This window comes from Tyto alba, unplaced genomic scaffold, assembly GCF_018691265.1.
Source record: "Tyto alba isolate M040663 unplaced genomic scaffold, T.alba_DEE_v4.0 Super-Scaffold_14, whole genome shotgun sequence".
In the NCBI taxonomy this organism is placed as follows: domain Eukaryota; kingdom Metazoa; phylum Chordata; class Aves; order Strigiformes; family Tytonidae; genus Tyto; species Tyto alba.
Genome location: NW_024881276.1, coordinates 43,760,214 through 43,779,691, shown reverse-complemented (window position 1 = coordinate 43,779,691; position 19,478 = coordinate 43,760,214). Strand labels below are relative to the sequence as shown.

The window sequence follows — 19,478 nt, the reverse complement described above, 5'->3', positions numbered from 1 at the left end:
TTTCCCCCCCTCTTCCACAGTGCCGGTGGCTAACCCAGGCCCAGGCGTGACCCATTGCTGTAGTGATGTCCCGGGGTCAACCCCTGGGCTTGTCGGAGTCCCCGCGTCCCACGGCGGGAGATGAGTTGGGTCCCAGTTGTGCCGCTTTGCCGGGTGGCAGGGGGTGAGGGAGCCTGGGTTCAGCAGGGAGCCAGGGAGACTGGAGCCCGCCAGATGCGTCGGAGCCACCGGTGCCCCTCATCCACAGCTCTGTCCCGGTGGAGGCAACTTGGTGCCGTACCCCTGTGGCCTCCCCTCAGGTGGAAATCTGAGGCAGCGGGTGCCCTCGTTCCCGCTGCCCCCTCGGGTCATCCTGCCTCCTCACGGGGACACCCAGGGGATGCCGTGGCGCAGGAGGGCCCGGTGGGAGTGGGTGCCAGGTTCCCCAGGGCTTGGCGGGGAGCCGGCGGCTGCGGTGGGCCTGGGGGCACCTCCCCGGCCTGCAACAGCCATGGCTTTGGGCGCCGGGGGCGGCTTTTGCGTGCTCTGGGACATTCACCAGGAGCAGACGCGTGCCAGGGCTGCCCTGGCCTTTCCTTGTGAGCTTGTGCAGGGCATTTAATTCTGCCTCCCTGTCTGGAGGTGGTATTTCATAGCTGCTGTGTGTCGGTATTCATGAAGCTGTGTTAGTGGGTGCTTGAATGCAACCAGTGTCAACCCTCGACCCTTGCAGTCCACTGCAGTAAAGTGAGGAGGGGGGATGGCAGCAGCAGCACCTTTGGGCTTGCTCTTCCCAGCTTCCTGGCCCTCCCTCCCTTCTCCCTGTCTTTGCACTGGTCTCCTCCAGCTCTGTCAGCCCCCGACAGGTCTGGAGCACGTGTGGCATTTCGGTGCAGTTGCTGTATCTGTTTAACTTGCATCAGTCAGATGATGTTAAGACTTATAATCAGTTTAAAATCTCTGGGGTGCAGCTATTTACAGAAAAAAAAAAAAAAACCCACCCTTCCAGACTTGCATCAAACAAGAGTTTTATTCTCATTAATTGAATTCCTCTAGAGTCTGATAACTTGGGCATGTTGAAATCAGATAAATAAAAAGCTTCCCTCCCTGATAGCTATGTAAGCCTTTCCTTAACTCCCTGATCAGAGGGGACTAAGCTCTGCTAAGTAAGTAGCTGAAGATCAAAACTTCTGAATATGTCTGCTCATGAGGGAAGGTAGGCAGGAGGACGTTCACTGTGGTGTATCAGCAGAGGAAAGGTTTACCTCACCCCCCGCTCTCCTTTTCTCAGTTGACTGGGAAAGATTTTTCTTGTTTAGTGACAAATGCTGTTTGGTCACCATTAGACACATAGTCTGTGTCTAGAAACTGGGTTTGTGCTTTCTTCCCAGACCTTCAGATAAACCTGCAGCCCTGTGAAGGGACAAGTCTGCTCTTGCTGAAGTCAGGGTGTATCACATTTGGAGCATCTCTGGGGCTGCACTGCCCCGTCTCACCACATGGGTGCCAAGATGCATTGCTCTGGGAGGCAGGAGGGCGTCTGGACTTGTGACTGAGTTGTGGTGGTGTTGCTGAGCTGATGCTGTAATCCTGAAAAAAATCCAACTTGCAGCTTTTTCTAGGCTCCATACATCAAATGAGACTTGCAGTCATTAAGGTCATGTCCCTTTCTCCATCACGTCTCTCATGTAGTTCTTGTGTTGGTGCCAAAGGCTGGGGCCCCTCTTATTCAGCATGCGCTGGTGGTGAGTCAGGGGTTCTTCCTCCCTGGGCCTGGATCACTCATGCCATAATGAGGTACCTGGCTTGCCAGCCAGGCTTTTGCTTGTCTTCGCTTTCAGACTACACCACTCTCCCCTCTTTGGGGTCTGTCTGCTGTCCCCCTCCCCTGCCACCCCTTGTGCCACCTTTCTTCTACACCCTGGACTTGGATTTCTCCCCACACCTCTTCTTTTGTCGGTATTTGTGTCCCATAGCTGTTTACACCACCAACGCAGTGGCATCTGCCCCCACCCTCTGGGACACTTTTTCCGCCCTCTTTCCCATCTCCCAGCCCCACCATCTGCTGCCTCTGCTCCTGCTGTCATGCAGTGGCGTGAAGCCGGCACGAGTCCCCTCGCTGCACAGACCTCATGGTCTCAGAGAGCCCTCGTCTGCTTCCTTCTGCATTGTTCCTCATAAAGCCTGAGAAGTAAAAGCATTTATTGAATGCTGCTAATGATACTTCCTCTCCCAGCCTGGATCGCCCCTTCCCCACCTTCAGATTTGCTTCTCAAACCTCAGTGACTTTACAAAGAGGACTGACATACAAATAATGGCCTACCTTTACCCCAGCGTCTGTCCTGTACTCCCCTTCTTCATGCTTTTCACAAAAGTAAATTTTTCTAGCCATTTTGCTTGACTTAAGGGTCCCAGCTCATTTTCCCTTCTCTCTGTCATTTGCTTTGCTACTCAGAGCCTCTCTCCCTCTATGCAAAGCTGCTTTGTTCCCTCCTCCTTCAGCAGCTGCTCTGTCCTCCGCAAGTCCCATGGGATGCTCTGTCTGGAGCTCTTGTCTCCCAGCTCTCTGCCAGTTTAAACTGTCTCTGTGATTTACCTTGCAAGGGTTTTCTTAATAGCCCCCACTGCTCTACATCTCAGACGTGATCCAGCGTTACCTTCCTTGACTTAGCAATAGCCCTTGTGATAACCAGCTTTAGTCTCATTTTCTGGAATCGTTTCCTCCAAGTCCTGTTGTCTTTTCTTTCTTCTGCCTCTCTGACAGAGCTTTTCTTACATCTTCATGAGTATAACCTGCCCAACTTCAGGGTTTGGTTTTTTTTTTTTTTGTGGCTGCAAGGGGACTATTCTGTGATGCTATCCACCTCTTCCTACAGTCCCTGCCTCTTGGTAATTTTATCCACTAGTAAAAATTGGACTGGCCTCTCTCTGCTGATGTTACAAGTTCATATTTCTGTTCAAATTAAAATCTTGACCTCTGTCTCTGGCGCTTACTTACATGGATGTGCATACACCTGAGTCTTTCTGCTTAAGAAGTGTAAACTGCAGCACTTCCTATCCATCTCTGCCTCTGAAATTTGTTCAGGTTTTTTTGCCTTCTGCTCATTCCCCTTAACTCTCAAATTAGATGTTCCTCCTCTGCCCTGCCAAATGCAAGATGCTTGCATTCCCTTCCCTTTAAAAGCCCTTCTTAGCCTTGTTTTACCTTGTCTTTTCTAGCGCTTCTTCCCTCTGTGTGGTTTTCGATTCCCAGCCTCTGCTTCTCATTGGGTTTCCTCAGGCTGGGTTCTCAGAGAAAGATGGCTTATCTGATTGTGCTGCCTTGTCTGCCGCCCCATCCTGGATAACCTAGCAGCCCTTTGGCCAATTTCATGCAAATTTGAGGGAAGCTTGGAGGTAAACCAGTTCTTTCAAGTCTTGTGAAGCCTAGGTAGCTAAATTGGCGGGGTGTGGCAGGGGACTGGAGGAGACTGTTCTCGTCAAGGGCTCTAACAGTGCCTCCAAATGGCTGTGCCAGCTGTAGGAGAAGCTCCAGCTGAAGCTTGCAGTCAAATCATTTGTCTTAGAGACAGCCTGCCTCCTGAAGGCATAGGAAGCTAGGCTTCATTAAGTCTCCTCCTCTTAGGGTTGTTTGCTAAAAATGGTGGCTTGGAGCCCTTTTGTTTTCTTCTGTGTGCTTGGGAATAACCTGCAGCGAGCACCTGCAGCGCTGCTTCACCTGATGCCGTGCCACGAGGCCTGTTAGAGACCCGCCATCAGGGTCTCCCAGCAAAGAGAGATCATGGCACTTCCTCACACTCTGCCTCACTCTCTCCTGCTCCCCGGCCTCTCTCGACCCATCTGCTGCCTGTCTGAAGGTGTCGCTTCACAGTATGGCTGAGCTGGTGGAATATCCCAGGGTTGTTTGCTGCCATCCCCAAACCCCAAAGAAAAAAGTGTTCTTGCTGTCTTAGTGGAAACGAATAACTTCCCTTGGGTCATTCTTCTTTCAGCTCACTATGGGGGTCAAGCACAGGAAGAGGAGTGTGTGTATGTTGCTAGGAATAAAGCGAGTGAGAAATCAAGACTGTTTTTTCCCTGTGGCAGCTGGTCCCTAGATGAGCTTAACCTGCATTGTGAAACCACACTTCTAAATTAATTTCCTGGGATGAGGATGTTTCTGCTGCTGTTTTCTCTCTAGGGGAGCTGGCACAGTGAGGCTGCTCTGAGTAGGTGCTTGGTGCTGAGCTAAGGTAAATAGGAGCCTACAGCCGCAACGAATGCAATCCTGTTAGCGTGCCCTTCACAGAAGTGTTGGGGTTGGAAGGGACTTTGGAGGTCATTTGGTCCAAGCCCCTTGCTCAGGCAGGGCCGCCTAAGAGCAGATTGCTCAGGATCATGTCCAGAGAGCTTTTGAATATCTCCAGGAATGAAGACTCTACAACCTCCTTGGGCAAGCTGTGCCAGTGTGCAGTCACCCCTCACAGCTTATTAAAGAAAGAAAGAAAGAAAAAAGTGTTTTCTTGTTCTTTCCAGCTAGTCAGTCCCACATGGTACATGGGTTGATCATCACCAGGGAGGAGAATCGCATCTGGTTGTCCTTCTTACTTGGTAATAGTATTGTGTTATGAATCTGTGTAGAAGGAATGCTTGTACCTTTCTCCCTCCCAGACTGGAAGCAATAGTAATGTAAATGCTTCTGCATCTCTCTTTTTTTTTTTTTTTTTTTTGGTTTTCTTTTCCAAGTACCAGAAGGCACTTGTCCTCACATTTGAAATGGGAGCCTTGGTAATTTGGTGGCAACTGCTGATAGTCTCTGTAGCATGTCAAACTAATAAATTACAGTGTAAGGAGACGAAGAGTTCTGACATCTTAATCATCAATAAGAGGCAGCAGGTAGCTGAAGAATCTCACTGGATCTGTGTCTCTTTTTCAGGGATGGTGTCTAACTGAATCACAGAGGTTTAGAGAGGCAGCATCTTGCTGGTGCTTGGTGAACAGAGAAGAAACCAGAAGAATTGGGGGCTAGAGGGGGGAATGGAAACTGGCTGCTGTTGCACAGCCATGCTTTGTGTTCTTGTGAATGGGTGGGAAAATGGTTTTAGACAAATGCATGCTTTTAGCCAATACACTTGACTTTGGGTATGACTTAATCTGCTGTTTACCTGAGAGCTCTTTCTGCTGAAGAAGAGGTACAAGATGGCAGCTTTGCCTTGCAAATTGGGTGTTGTCTCATGCTAATGGCCATGGCTGAGGGGCACACATGTTTCTTTATTGTGCCAGAAGGAAGTGGGAGAGATTGCTTGTGGCTGCATTAGTTTCTAGATATTACACTTCCTAACTTTTTGCAGTGCCATTTCTACAGAACTGTGTCCTCAAAAAGAGGTGGGGAGCAGGTGCAGAGCCTGTGCCAAAGGGTACTGCTGGAGTGTTGGAGGAATAGTGTGCTTTGGGAGGTAGGGAGGGATGTGCAGCAGGACTGTTTTTCATCATCTCTGCAAACCTGTCAATATCTAACAGATTATTGTTAGATCTCTCTCCATAGAAACCAAACAATTTGAAGTTAAGAAATTCATAAATGGCTACTTGATGGTGCTGATTTGGAGGTTGAAAAAGGGATTCTCAGGCCCTGCCCAGAAGAACAAGCATCCAAGTAAAGGTCCTAGAGAAAGTCAGGGTGCTGAACTCCAAAACGTCCTACTTACCAAAGTAAGGGAAAACCTGGAGTCACTTGGAGCAAGGGGAGCGGAAGCCAAATAAGCAACTTCCAGGAGTATGGAAAGATGGGTCAAAACACTGGGGTTTCTCTTTGGAGGTAAAGGGAAGCACCCATGTATGCTCCCTCCTTCCATATGTTTCAGATAGAGATCAAGAAGCTTTGCTTTTCTTGAGGAAAAGCAAATTTGAGGGAAGGTGAGGAACTAAGCTCTCCGTGGATCAGAAATATTTTGAAAGACCTCTTAATGAAAGAGAGGGAATTCCTTTAATGAAAGGCTGGGTAGTGAATGCTGTTTCCTTCCAGCAAGGGTAATGTGAAGGTGAGATTTGGGACTCTATATTCTTTTCTCCTGGGAGAGTATTTTAAGCATCTGGGATGTTACGAGCTGAATTACAGCAATAATAGGGGCATTCAGTTGTTTAATATTGGGAGGGATTGCAGAGCATGCAGGAAGATGAAAAAAAAGTGGCATTAAAACATTATTGACTGTGAAACAAAATGAAGTTTCTTATTGTCTGAGAGTGAGTGATTGCACAGGGAATAACGATTGACAATTCTGAGTGACCCTGGCTGTTGAACATGTAGGACCTGAAGACTAAAGAATGATAATAAAAAGAAATACAGAGGCTGCAGGGCATAATGAACTATGTCAGAAATTTCCTGCCTAGCTTTGTCGCTCAAACAATTTTGTTTCCCCCCACCTTGATAGGTTGGGAACACATACCAGCTAAGAGTTCAGTGGTCTGAAATGCGTGTTGTTGCTTCATAGCTTTGGTACTAGCGTGACAGTGCTGAATCTTTTAGAGGTCTGGAAGCAGTACTAGAGACGCCAGGGTAAATGGTGTGTCCTTATGTGATTTTAAGAGCTAAAAGAACAGAACAAAAACCACACATAGGAATCTTGGGAGACTTCACTTTTTGTGCAGGTCTATACTAAATCTTATGGTGAATTCCTGTGCTTACAGCTTCAAAGCTCAGGCTGGGAAGGCAGTAATGAAGCCATCACTGCTTTTCATTGCAAAATATAAAAGTAGGCATTGCCTTGGGCGTTCCAGCAGGCCACTGTAAGTGCTGCTGTGTACTGTAGTGCTTAACCAGACCTGGAACCAGCAGTAGTGATACAAGTCACTAGGGCGTGTATTCAGTGGGCTGTAGGAAAGAAGAAACTCCTGAGGATAAGACACAAGGAGCAGTGCAAGTTAGAAGTAGTGCATGGGCAAACCAACACATAGTGCCTGCGTATTCCTAATATAATCTGCCAGGGAGCTTCTTCTTGTGTGCTTTTCTCATAATGGTAAGGGTAATGATGGTATGGTATATGAAGAACATCCCGATCTGAGAATTGGAAAAGGACTGGGAAGGTTCTGTGCTGATCCTGGAGGAATTGTTGATCAGATAAATTCACAAGTTGGACTCTATCTGCAGTACGGAAAAGAGCATACAGTGCTACTGGAGCTCTCTGCCATTCTGTGGGGTTAGTTGAAACTGGTATCTCCTTCGGACAATACAAGTATAAGGGACTCTTTTTCTCAGCAGCTTTGCAGGAGAATAGTCAAACTATAATAAGCATTAGGTGTGTTGCACAAAGATATTTGAGCCCCCAATAGTCATTTACCATTATGAATCTGAAGCAGCAGGACAGTCAGCTCAGTCTTTCCCTCGTACATCAGCATATATTGTTATTCACCTTGTACATCAGGTACACTTTGATCCACCAGCTTCTTCAAAGCCCACGTGAAGTAAGGAAGCTGAGCACCATGAGCTGCCAAGCTTGGGGACCTGTGTGCAGAACGGCTGCCCTGCCATCCTCCTTCCTTTTGTTAATGCGAGCTATCGCTCTTTTCTCTGACCACGGGTGTGGCTGGCTGGTTTCTGGATGCTTGGCTCCATGGATTTTCAAAGTAAAGCTATACTAGATTAAAGATTAGTTTCAGACTTTAGTCTGACCAAGTAACTTTAAATCGACTTTCTGATGGGATGATCGAGAACGATAGAACTGTAAGAGCAGGGAGATCTCATGTTGTGCGTTCCCTGGGGGGAGGCTCATCTCCACCCTTGGTATTCCTGAAGAAGGTAAATGTCTGTCAGAGGGAGCTGTAGTGTGAGAGACTTCAGTCTCAAAAAGCACTCTCTCATGTGCCTCACTTTCCTTGCTTCTGGGAAGTTAAAAATATACCTCACCTCCAGGTCCAACCTGATTGTGCTGCTGAAGTGCAAGCCTATTGTTTATTGTCATCCCAGTGTCCAATGTAGATAATTAATTATTCCTTCCTCCTTCCCCAGCATTTTTAGAAGTTTAAAGGTTGTAGTAATAGAGATGATCTGTAGTTCAAGAAAATGCCGTTCTAAGATGGTGTTAAAACTAGCATATATTAGCATGCCTAATTGTAGACACAAAGAAGGAGCAGTTAGCGGAATGTGACATCCATATAGTACGAGGTTTGCTTAAAAAAATTAAATAAATAAAAATCACAAGGGCAGATCACATTTAACACTGTGCAGCTGTAGAATACCAATGCCGTACTGGGGAAAGTAAGGAAGTCGTCTGTCAATATGAGGACCAGATCTGAGAAGAACCAAAGGATGAAAAATGGCTCTGATCTTGGTGAGGGGGTTGGATGTCTGACTGGATGCATAATTATAGCAGAGGTACAAGACCTCTTTTGCAGTCAGAACTTGGGAAGCTAGTCACAGGCCAGAACAATCTACGGTGATTAAAAGAAGTGTCACCTCTTTCATATGTATTGAAAACATTTTTCTTAAAAGACAGTAAACATCTGCTGTTGAAGTGTGTGGCTGTGAGATGGAGCAGCTAGCAGAGATGAGTGAAAGCAGTTGTGTTGGGAGAACAAAGAGCTTCATTGGCGGCTCCTGTCTTGTTTGCCTGTGCTTTGATATTTCCCCACTGATTGTGATATTTCCATACCAATTATTGTATAAATTGTTCCTGGCTGACCTCTCTACTTAGCCATCTTTAGTTGGCTCAGCAGTGGGAGGAATTTGAATGAGGAATGAATAGCTTTTTGAGTCAGTTCAGGAGGGATGGTCCATGTGCTGGGAGTGGTGGGATGGTGGCAGGAGTGGAGGAGGAGGACAGGGGATCAGGCACCCTTGGTAGCACGATTTAAACATCAAAGCAAAAAGCTGGAGGATAGGGACAGAGTAGTTCTGCAGGTAGCTCTAGCCAACCTTTCAGTACAGTGAACTCTCTTGGCATGACAAAAAATACACCAAGCAAAATACTGTATTTTCCCAGAATGGGGCTTTACAGAAATAAGAGAGGGGGTTACCACATGTTTTCTGGTGATAGCATTATTTTTTTCCATCTGGCATCAGGTTGCAGTGTACGGAGATTGTCCCTGCTGTGCCTTGCTTATGCAAAAATTAAGCTTGAACCTAATTTTTATTTGTGCGCGTTAACAGGAGGCTTCATGGAATAGCAGGTGTGTGTTGCTAAAGATTGGCTCTGTTTTGGTGTTGTGTGTTGGGGCAGAGTCCCCCATAGAGATTACGGTAGTCTTCAGCTGATGAAAAATAAAGACGGTCACTTGGAAGACTGTTCTCAGTGGCTGGACAACAGTGAGCTTGGAAGAACCTTCTTGAAACGAAACACCATTTTGTGGATATCAGTCCCTCCTTTTTCTCTGCACTCCACAGCAGGGCTAAGTAAGGGGCTAGTCTTGACAAGAGCCATCTGCGTCTTCCTCGGGGGCCAGAGGGGAGAGAGGAAGGGTCGTTCCCCCGAGAAGCATCGTGCCTGGGGGAGACTGAAAAATGAATCTGAATTAAGACAGAACGTGAGCCTGGAGGGTGTTAACTGTCCCTGAGCTACTCACTAGAAGCAAAGGCCTGTGCAGGGCATGATGCTCCTGATTCGGGGTATGGGGATAGAATTGCTGAGGAGGAGCGAGTAGCAGGGGAGCCCTGCTTGCTGGGCTACTGTTAACCGCGGGTGCCCTCTTAGTTTGTGAAAGCGGCCAACGCATGAACTGCTGCAGCTCGAAGGCTGCCTCTGCCTGCCCTGCTGTTCCCTGTGAGCTGCGGGCGGTGGCAGCGTCCCGCAGAGCCGCCCGCCTTGGCTGTGGTGGGCTGCCAGCCTACGGGGGGCAGGGGGGAGGCAACAAGTTAACACCACCAGCTGATAAGGCAAAAGCACCCTTGGACTGGGTGAAGACGCCGTTTCCTTTCCGTGAAGACGCGGCATCCTTTCCTCGCCCCGCGGTCGGAGTGGGGTGCAGGTATGCCCGCTGCCTCCCGTGGCGCCGGGCCAGGCCGGAGGTGCCCAATGCAGCCGGAGGAAGAGCCTGCTGGCACTCTCCTCGCCTCGAACCGCGCCGTGCTGCGTGCTGGAGCGCGAGGGGCCAGCCGGGTGGCGAGCCCGGGCCCCCGCACCGCTCTCGCCCGAGCGGGCCCTGGGCCTGCGGGAGGGCAGCAGCTGCCACGGCCTGCGACGCGCTTGGCGCTTGCACCTGCTCTTGGGTTGTGCGTGCCCGGAGCATCTCTCCAGCTCGGAAGTGGGCGCTTTCGCATAACCGCTCTTTAGCACTTGCGTCTGAATTGTCTTCATTACTGGGGACTTTCTGCCAGGTCCTGTGGTGTGCTGCAGATGCTAGTTTGTCATAGCCAAGTAGGATTTATGCACTCTCCCCTTCTCTTCTCTGTACACGGGCACAGGCTCCTCTTTCAGTTCTGGGGGTGTTTTGGGGGAACCAGTTCAGTTGGCCATGTTCAGAGCAAAGATAGCCGTGTTTCTAGAGAAAAAGCTGAAGTGGTGCCTTTTTGCTAGCTTCTGTTGTAGTATAGCAATGAATAGTCTGCAGACCCGGTGTGACCCATATGGCTGAAGAGTACAGGCGGTGATGACACAGGTTGTGAAGGGGCATGAGGACAGCTGTACCAGTTCAGACTAAGGGTCCTCCACCTAGCTCAGGATCACGTCTCAAAAAACTGTAGGGAGACAGCTATGCAATTGTGGCTTGTTTCGGGAGTCTTCTGAACCTGATGTCATCTGGCCTTTTGGTAGTCTTCTTTCAAGTATTTGTCCCCACCCACATTTTGACCCATCTAAACTTTCCATATCTACAGCATCCCTTGGCAAGGATGTCCCCAGGTCTGCTATGTGCAGCTGCAAGAACTGCCTCTGTTGTTATAAAACCGGATCTGACCAGTTTTGGTTGACAGCCCTTGGTTTTTAAACTGGAAGAGATGGTAAATGGGTCAGTGTTTGACCATCCTTCCCATGGCATGCATATTTGTATAGACCTTTACCAGATCCTTTCAAAATCATCTTTTTTTCCAGGCCAGAGTCCTCACCTGCTCCATTATGTCTTACATAGAAGCCATTCTCTAGTGTTTATCATTATTGTTGCTCTTCTCTGACAGTTTTTTGGGAGCGCTTGTAAATTGAACAAACAGTAGGAACAACAGAAAAACCCCAAGTGAGTGCTGTGTATTTGTGCAAGCAACAGGGAGAGGGGGGAGAGGGATCTCTTTGGAAATGCTTTCTGTCTAATAGTTGTAGTCAAAGGCACAAAGTAATTTTTAAAGGAAATTTAGGATTAGCATTATCAGTTATTGACAAATACTGCTTTAGAGCTTCTAAGTGAAGGAAGACTGCTGTAAAGCTGCAGGGGTAGAAATGTTTCCTCAGCCTATGTAATGCATTTGGTTTTCAGCACTGTCAGCTCTATGCTTCTGGAAGATACGGAAAATATAGACTGGTTTTTTTATATTGCTCTCTAATGATTAGAGACCCTGGATAATACTCCTTCAAAAACCTCAAGTTTCTCTTTTAAAGGTCTACTGACTGATTATTAGTATCTAAGATACCCTGATACAACTTGCTGCGGTGCGTTTGGACACCCCCATCAGAGATGGGGGAAAGTGCTTGTGCAGGAGGTTCCTGGTCATTCTGTCCCTAATTTTTGTTAATTCTTCTTGTGTGTCAATGCTGTAGCAGAGTTTCTATGTGCACAGCCATTCTTTCTTTTATTACACTCGCCTATCCCCTGCTATAGGCCTTGAATCAATGTTCTGAGATAGAATTTTGCACGCCTAGTCTTCTGAAAGGGACCTGAAGGTCCACCTCCTTCCCAAAGAGTAAGTTTTTGGCACATTCTGAAATGGGGCATCTTCAAAGTATTTGAAATCAGGCACCTGAAATGACCATTCGTGTCTGGAAAACTTGAGCCCACAGCTCTGCATGTCTCTCCATGGAAAGATCAGATCTTGCTGTCGTCAGCTGATGTTGCTTGGAGTACGTAGATTTTGCAAAGACAAAGCGTGCTCAGAAGCTGAGCTACAGCACTTCTGGGTGAGATGCCTGTCTGGCAGAGATGCTTGACACTCCTTTCTTGTCCATAGCTTGAATTGAGAGGCATTGAAGTTCTGGCTGTGATATGACAAAGGACATGCAAATGGCTAGGTGACTCTGATAGTGCATTTCTCCCTTGCCTTTCACCTTCCTTTCAGAGCTGCTTCCCGTGACATTTGCCGTGGCCCTGCAGCCTGCTGAGCAGTCCTGCATAGCGGGGGCACTGGGACTGGGTGTCTGCTGGTGCCTGTGTCTGGCACGGTTCCCTTGCTGCATGACCTTGAGTCTGATTGCCCGGCTGCACCATCCCCTCTTGCTGCCCCTCACCTCTGTCTCCCAGACGGGGCCTGAGAGATGGGTAAGCCAGGGGAGGTGTTGGGAGCTGCCCGGCTGTAGTGTGGCTTTCTCTTAGCTCGAAAGGCCGGCAACAATAGCCCTCATCTGTAGAGGATAAAGAGTAGGGAATGCTTCCTCCTTATCGTGGGGGATTTACTGCCTTTTGGAAAAAAAGCAGATGCAGAAACCTATCATTTCTTATTAATTTTAAAGTAGCTCTTGGCTCTCTACCTCCTCCATATCAGCCCTTGCATTGTCAGTAAATTATATTGGATTTGCAATTAAAAGCCAGCTGTGCCAGTGAAGTACCAGCCAAATGCCACCATAACTGTCTCCTGGGCGTCCTAGGGGAGGTGTGCAGCACACAGCCCCCCCTCCAGTGAGCTCTTCTCTCACTTCAAGAGGGAAAGATAAGAGTTTAAAATGGGATCTCAGGCGCATTATTTTTGCTAATCAGAACGCTTGCTTGCTAAGAAATGCAGTTCTTTTCTTGATACTGCTTATTCGAGGATACGGCAATTCCCAGAGCCTGAAAACTGCCAAACGCCCTTCACTGTGCAAAAAGTTAACCTTTTGAGGGGGAAACTTCTAGGGGTGGATGTCTGTCTCAGGCTATTTGTTTTTTCTTCTTCCCTTTCTCGGTTAAAATGATTTATTGAGGAAGTATCTCTGCTTCTGCTGTGTGGGATTTTTGAAGTGTTGAAAAGCATTTGTGCCCATCTGTGTTGGAGCAGGAGTTTGTGGCCAGGCAGGGGGAAGAGGGCAGTGGATGTGCCACGCCCTGCCCCTCTGGAGATCCACCCTGTTCAACCAACTCCCCAGCCTTTGTGTCTCACCTCTTGGAGGCTGAGCAGCAACTTGCTGCAAGTTGTAGCAAAACCCTGAATTTTTTGTTTTGTCTTCCTTCTGCGCTGGGGTTGGGCAGGGCTTTTTCTGCACTGGCTTCTTCTGTCACTCAGCTGCTTGGGCTCCTGGAGCCAGAACAGGAAGCAGGGAGCTCTTTGGCTCTTACCTCTCACTTTTGGCTGGATCAGGAAGGTGCAGCAACCCTGGGCAAGAGGCAATAGGAGAGGAGGAATGTAGAAGGTGGGTCTCTTCCCAACTTGGAGCAGGAATCCAGGCTGTGGGGTTAAAAGTGAGGTCCCAAAAACCACTGGCAAGGGAAGAAGGAAGCTCACGTTAGTGCTGGCCATGAGGGTGGTGGGATTTGACATCTACCAGAAGGCTGTGTGCCTCAGGACACAGAGATCTGCGCTGTGGGTCCCTGAGGTTGTGATCTTGCCAGCGAGCTTTGGAAGGGCCAATGTGTCTCTCTGATAAAATGATGTTTTTTCAACTGGATAGTTGGAAAACTCCTCAAAGAATTCCTATGTGAAAAAAGAGCACTGCATTAAAAGCCTGCAAAACAAGGTAGTGCACTCAGCTGAGAAACACCTGAATGAGTGTTGTGTGTGCAACTTTTAATTCTTACCGCTGCATGTTTGCCTTGTGGCGCAATTTTAATTGTGTCATTGCGTGCAGGGTATCTGTATGCTGTAGCAAGGCTACATGTGCATACAAAAATCGTATTATGAGCTGTCTCTAGGTGTGCAATAAAGATCTTACCCTTCCTGCTGCTTTAAAAACAGTTCACTTCAAAGGCTGTAGTATTTGCTTTGTCCTTTGGCCTTTATGGAGTGAGAGAAGAGACTGTCTGCACCTTAGATGTGTTAGTTGTCTCTAGCGGTATCTTTCCTCAGGATGAAGAGATTGGTACAGTAAACAGTGGGGGAGTGTTTGCCTCTGTTGTTCTTCTCCCTCTTAGTTTCGAACCTGATAGCTTTCCCTGTCCTCCCCTTAAATCACATTATTTCATAAAGAGTAAAAAGAAGCATAATTTGGAGCAACAGCAAGCTGAGCCCAAGTTAATAGTTTGAATTGCACTCCATCTGTTCAGCTGCATGGCCTGATGGATGTACTGAACCCATTTTTCACAATTTGTTTTAAGCTGGTAAGAACCATCTCTCCTGGCTCCGGTCCAGGCTGGCTGTGGAGATGAACTTCGTATCTGGACATCCACGTCCAGAGGGCGGGATTGAGCCAGTAATCCCCAGATCCCAGGCTACCTCTTCCACCTGCAAGTTTCTAGTTTTTGAAAGATTAAATTATTCTCTGGGCTTGAACATTGTTGTTGAAAATTAGAGAGGAGGGGGGGAAAAAAACCCCAATGTACACACGCACACAGAGGATGAAATTTGTAAACGTGATTATGCAGGGCCTGCTTTAAATCGGCTTATTGCTGGTTTGTGATGGTAGGCAAGCAGTCGCAGAAGCCAGGGTGATTGGCCTGGCCATGTGCACATGCTGCTGGTAACTCAATAACCGATGAACACCCAGCGTGGTCTCCAGACCTCAAGCCTTTGATGTAGCAACAAACAAGATAGATTGCTGTAATTTATCTGGCCCCTGGAGGGCTGTGCTGGTAATGTGCCATGAGCCCAAGGGCCAGCCATCCATAATCTGTGCAAAAATACAGCAGATCGCAGTCACTGTGCTGTGGGATTGTCTTTGTTCCATGCTGCACGAGTTTGCATGCATACAACACACGGTACTGGGTCTTGATTTCCAGCAGCCAGCGGTGGTGAGTCTTGGTGCAATATGCCTGCTCCCCCTCCATTAACTTTAATTGGGTTTGTTATGTACTAAATATACTGCCTCCAGATGGACTTGGGAAGGTAGTGCTGGAAACATGGTATTTCCCCGTATGCGTTTACCGTATGGTTATTTCCGTATGGGATTTTGTACCAGCTGAAGCCTCCAGTGGGTTTGCTGATGGAGGACAAGTGCTTGTGGCATTGCATTTGGGTGGCCTGGAAACCCAAGGAGAAGGGAGCGTGGCCTCCTGGCTTGCATGTGGGCCTCTGTCCTGGTAGAAGACAGTCCCCGCTGGGCTGTGCCGGGAGAAGAGGGAGCGGCCGCTGAAGCGGGGAGCCCCAGCCGCGGCTCCTTGGCCGCCCATGTGCACTGGGGTGCTGCAGAGCGGCCGCGGGGCACCTCCTAGTGCCCTCCAACAGCAACCTCTGCTTGGGATTGCAGCATGATGGGGTTGGAAAACAGAAGTAGCACTGAAAACAAAGCCCTGTCAGCTTGAGTTGCTGGTTTGTTGCCGTGTGGTACAGTACTTTCTTGTGCCTGGATTCTTATCACTACCAGAGAAGGGTTTTATGTTACCTTAGCACTGCTTTTTTCATGGGATGTTTTAAAAAACACTTCCCTTGAGTCAGCAAGAGAGCTGCAGTGTGGCTGGGGGGTATGCTGTGCCAGAGCCTGATGTGCCAGCTTTAAAGTGGTGTGTGAGAGTTTGCCTTGCCGAGCACAGCTGCGAAAGGGGGTAGGATGGGTACATCTGAGGGGAGGCACCGGGTCTGGCTGTCGGGAAGTAACACTGGGCTCCTCTCCTCCCGCAGGCATGGCCTTGGCCCAGCGGCAAGTGGCGGTGCAGGAGGGACCCCTCTACCGCACAGAGGGGTCCCACGTCACGCTGTGGTGCAAGGTGAGCGGCTACCAGGGCCCGGCGGAGCAGAACTTCCAGTGGTCCATCTACCTGCCCTCGGCCCCTGAGCGGGAGGTGCAGATCGTCAGCACCGTCGACCCCTCCTTCCCCTACGCCATCTACACCCAGCGTGTGCGCAGCCGGGGGATCTACGTGGAGAGGGTGCAGGGGGATGCCGTCCTGCTGCACATCACCGAGCTGCAGGACCGGGATGCCGGGGAGTACGAGTGCCACACGCCCAACACCGACGAGAGGTACTTTGGGAGTTACAGCGCCAAGATGAACCTCGTGGGTAAGCTGTCCTGCTAACGATGTGGCTGAGGCAACGAGGAGTCTCCCAGCCGGAGTGTGGCACAAGCCCATGAACCCCTCCATGTGCAGTGTAGTCCACATAAGCTGTCAGAAAAACCCCTCCGTGTGCAATGTAGTCCAACTAAGCTGTCAGAAAAAATACCCGTGAGGGAGAATAGGAGCAGAGAGCAGGAGACACGGTGGTGTGAATTGCAGGAAATCACTGTACAGAGAGGTAGAAGTTACCAAGCTTTCTCTAGTAGTAAAGCCCATATAAAGAAGAGACACCAGGCAGCATAGCCAGGGAGAGGAAAATTTTAATCCATGGCTAAAAGCAGGAGGGACATGGAACTGATTTACAGAGAGAGAGTGGAGTAGGGAGGCTGCTCCAGCTGGCACAAGCTGCAGAGGAGAGCACTGTGGACCAAAGTTGGCAAACTAATGAAGCAGGGAAGAGAGAAGCAGTAATGAGCAGCACATAAAGGGAACAGGAGAAACTGTAGTCTTCAGGCTCTTAACAGTGGGCCGTGCTGAATGGGTCCTGAAACCAGCACACTGATCAAATTGAGATGTCTGTAGATGAATGTGGGGGGAGTTGGTTTGGGGTGTTTTTTTGTCTGCATTAGAAAAATTGAAAATAGGTTCTTAAAAATCTGGAGTATTTCCATGACACATTTCTGAGTTTGAGCTTCGACTGGATTCAAAGTCTAACTTGGCTAACAGTAGTCACATAGCTTCCATCAAGCTCTTTGGCTGAAGGACTCCTGAAAGAGCTCTTCTGTAGCACAGACACCCCTCTAGCAAATTTAAGCCCACAGACAGGCGTGCTTTCTTTAGGAGATGTTCATGAGCCTGCAAGTCTCGGGTTTAGAAACCACTTTGGCATTATCAAGACGTGCTATCCAGTCAGGGTGTTGCCTGTTCAGGCCGTGTTGACACAGGAAACCCATTGTGAAAGGAGCAGAGGTGTGAATTTAAATCACAATAGCCCTCCTTCAGGTTGTGCTGCTTGCCTCCAGCTTGTGTGCGCCTTGGTTCCCTCCCCTCAGACGTGCCAACCCAGCCATGCTCCCAGGTGAAGCACTTATTTAGGTGCCTGCTTTCCCATCTGATGTTCATGAGCAGTCGGGAGGTAGACTCCCGAATGCTCTTTTCTGTATTTTTTATGTAGTTCTGTGATTTGCTTCCGGTGTCCCCATATGGGGTTCTCTCTTTTTAGTTTGAACAAGACTGAGTCAGCGCTGCCGCTGTAAAGTCACCTCAGGGAGGGAAGCCCATTGAAAACCAACACCCGGTGAAAAAAAAAAAAAGTGCCTGGGGGTCAGGGTGGGGTTGTGGCGGTCAGAGTTTGCAGCAGGGTTGCTCTGCCAGGCTGCTGCAGTGGGTGGAAACCAGCAGGTGAGCTGGGCACCTTACAGGAGAGCCATTAGAGCCAGTGCCAGTCCCAGTGCTAGCCACTGTCGGGGGGTGCAGCACGGGCCGGGGTGCGGGCGAGCACGGCTGGCACGACCAGTGCCTGCCCAGTGGGGAGCCCTGCCACCCCTCTCCTTGGGGGCTGGGGAGCCGGTGCCCTCCAGGTTTTAACCATAGCTCAGTAGCTGCCTCGGTGGCTGGCCCATGGTTTGCTGCGTTGATGTGCTTTTGCTCTGTCCTACCCTTGCCACAGCTACAAGTCATGTAAGATACGGGACTCTGCAACCACCTGTGAATAGTGCTTTGAGGACGCTGGTTTCTGGGTTTACGTGTGTCAGGGATGCTAAAGAAAATGGATCTGAAGTAACTTCTAGTGGATTAATTAAATCACATTATGCACCTTCATGGATGCTTGCGCTCAGAATTTGGGGCCCTAATTTGGTTTAGCTTAATTTATTTCTGAAAAGCCACTTTAGATGTGACTTAGAGTCACTTGCATTTTGAATGCGTCTATCTGCATAGGTGTTTCCTGTGGTTTAACCAAACTCTGACAGAAACTGAATTTTCCAGAGTGCCCCCTGGGATGACCTGTAGACAACAAGCCCTGACGGAGGGTGTCCCCTCCGGCTTCCGCTCACGTGAACCAGTGCTGACTTCAGCCCCGTCGGGCCCTTAAATCCTGCCAGGGAAACAGGCCCCTCTCTGCAGGGCTGAGCAGAGCACGTGCCCTTTTTTTTTTTTCTCCTCTGTCGTGTTAGCTCTCAGCTACAGGTCATGGGTTTTCAAGCCAGCTTTGTTGGAGCAGACAATATGCGAGAAGTAGTACACGGAAGCTAAATGAGAGTTATTGTTCTCATTTTCTCAGAAACAGAACCAAACTTTTTTTTTGTTCTTTCATCCAGTTATGAATTTTTAATTAACTCATTAGATTGAGTGGCTCTTTTTTTGGCAGCAGCAAATCCTGGAGGGGGACAGGTTTGTTAGCATCTCTATTCTCTCTGGTTTTGTGTGAAATGGGTAGGTTTGGAGCAGTGTCGATTTTAGACTTGCTGATCTGGGAGCTTTGAGTTGTTGTGTCCTGTGGTTTGAGGGAAGGGCTGAAGGAAGAGTCTCCCCTTTTCACCTGGGTGATCCAGCCCTGTGATGAGGGAGCTGGGAGTTTTGGGGGGAGCTGGATGGGACAGTGGTGCAACAGCATATGGGGCTGCTGTCTGCACTGGGACATCTCAGCTTGCAGCGAAGCAGCTGGGATATGTCTTCGCTCCTACCATCTGAGCAGCATTGAAGGCTATGTATCCAGGGCTCTGCAGCAGCTAAATAATAGTATTGTCAGCTTCAAAGATGTGTCAGTTGGGCTTGAAGTACACTTCTATCCACCTCACGAACAGCAAGTGTGGTTGGTTGTCCCTCTGTCATTTTTGGTGTCTCCACTTGAGGTTCCTTTTCATTCATTTAGATCTTAGCTAAGATCTGGTACCACTGTGAGGCCCTGAAGTCTCTAATGGTCTGGAGTAAGAAATGTTCCCCAGGCACATTGTGGGACTCTTACCTGAATTCAAGCATGCAGCACAAGTGCTAATCTCACTGAAGCTAGGAGTGAGGCCAGTAATGTGGTTCAAGGGCTTTCTGCCATGGGGAAATATGTATTGAGGCTTAACTTTTTTCACCAGTCTTCAATTTACTTCAGTTGCTTCAAAAATAAGTCTTCCTTTATCTTGCTACCCCTCTTCTCATCTCCTCCTGAGCTACATCACTGAGAAGAAGGAGTTACACCAGGACTGTGAGATGTGTTAGGAGGAAGAATTTAGGACATCTCAAACTGAGTTGCTGGGACAGAGGGAGGTGGCAAAAAAAAAACGGGTGCAGCTCTTCAGGATGTTGTGGAACCATGGCCTTGCGATTGATTGAGAAAGGAT

At 48.8% G+C, this 19,478-nt stretch overlaps 1 protein-coding gene across 2 annotated transcripts in view; it reads left to right on the top strand.

Moving 5' to 3' along the window:
* IGSF3 (immunoglobulin superfamily member 3) overlaps positions 1-19,478 on the top strand; it is a 99,097-nt gene that overhangs the window by 12,133 nt on the left and 67,486 nt on the right. For both annotated transcript variants that reach the window (XM_042788606.1, XM_042788605.1), the window contains exon 2: positions 15,773-16,150. In XM_042788606.1, the coding sequence (XP_042644540.1) occupies positions 15,773-16,150 (378 nt within the window). The remainder of the gene's footprint in view (positions 1-15,772; positions 16,151-19,478) is intronic.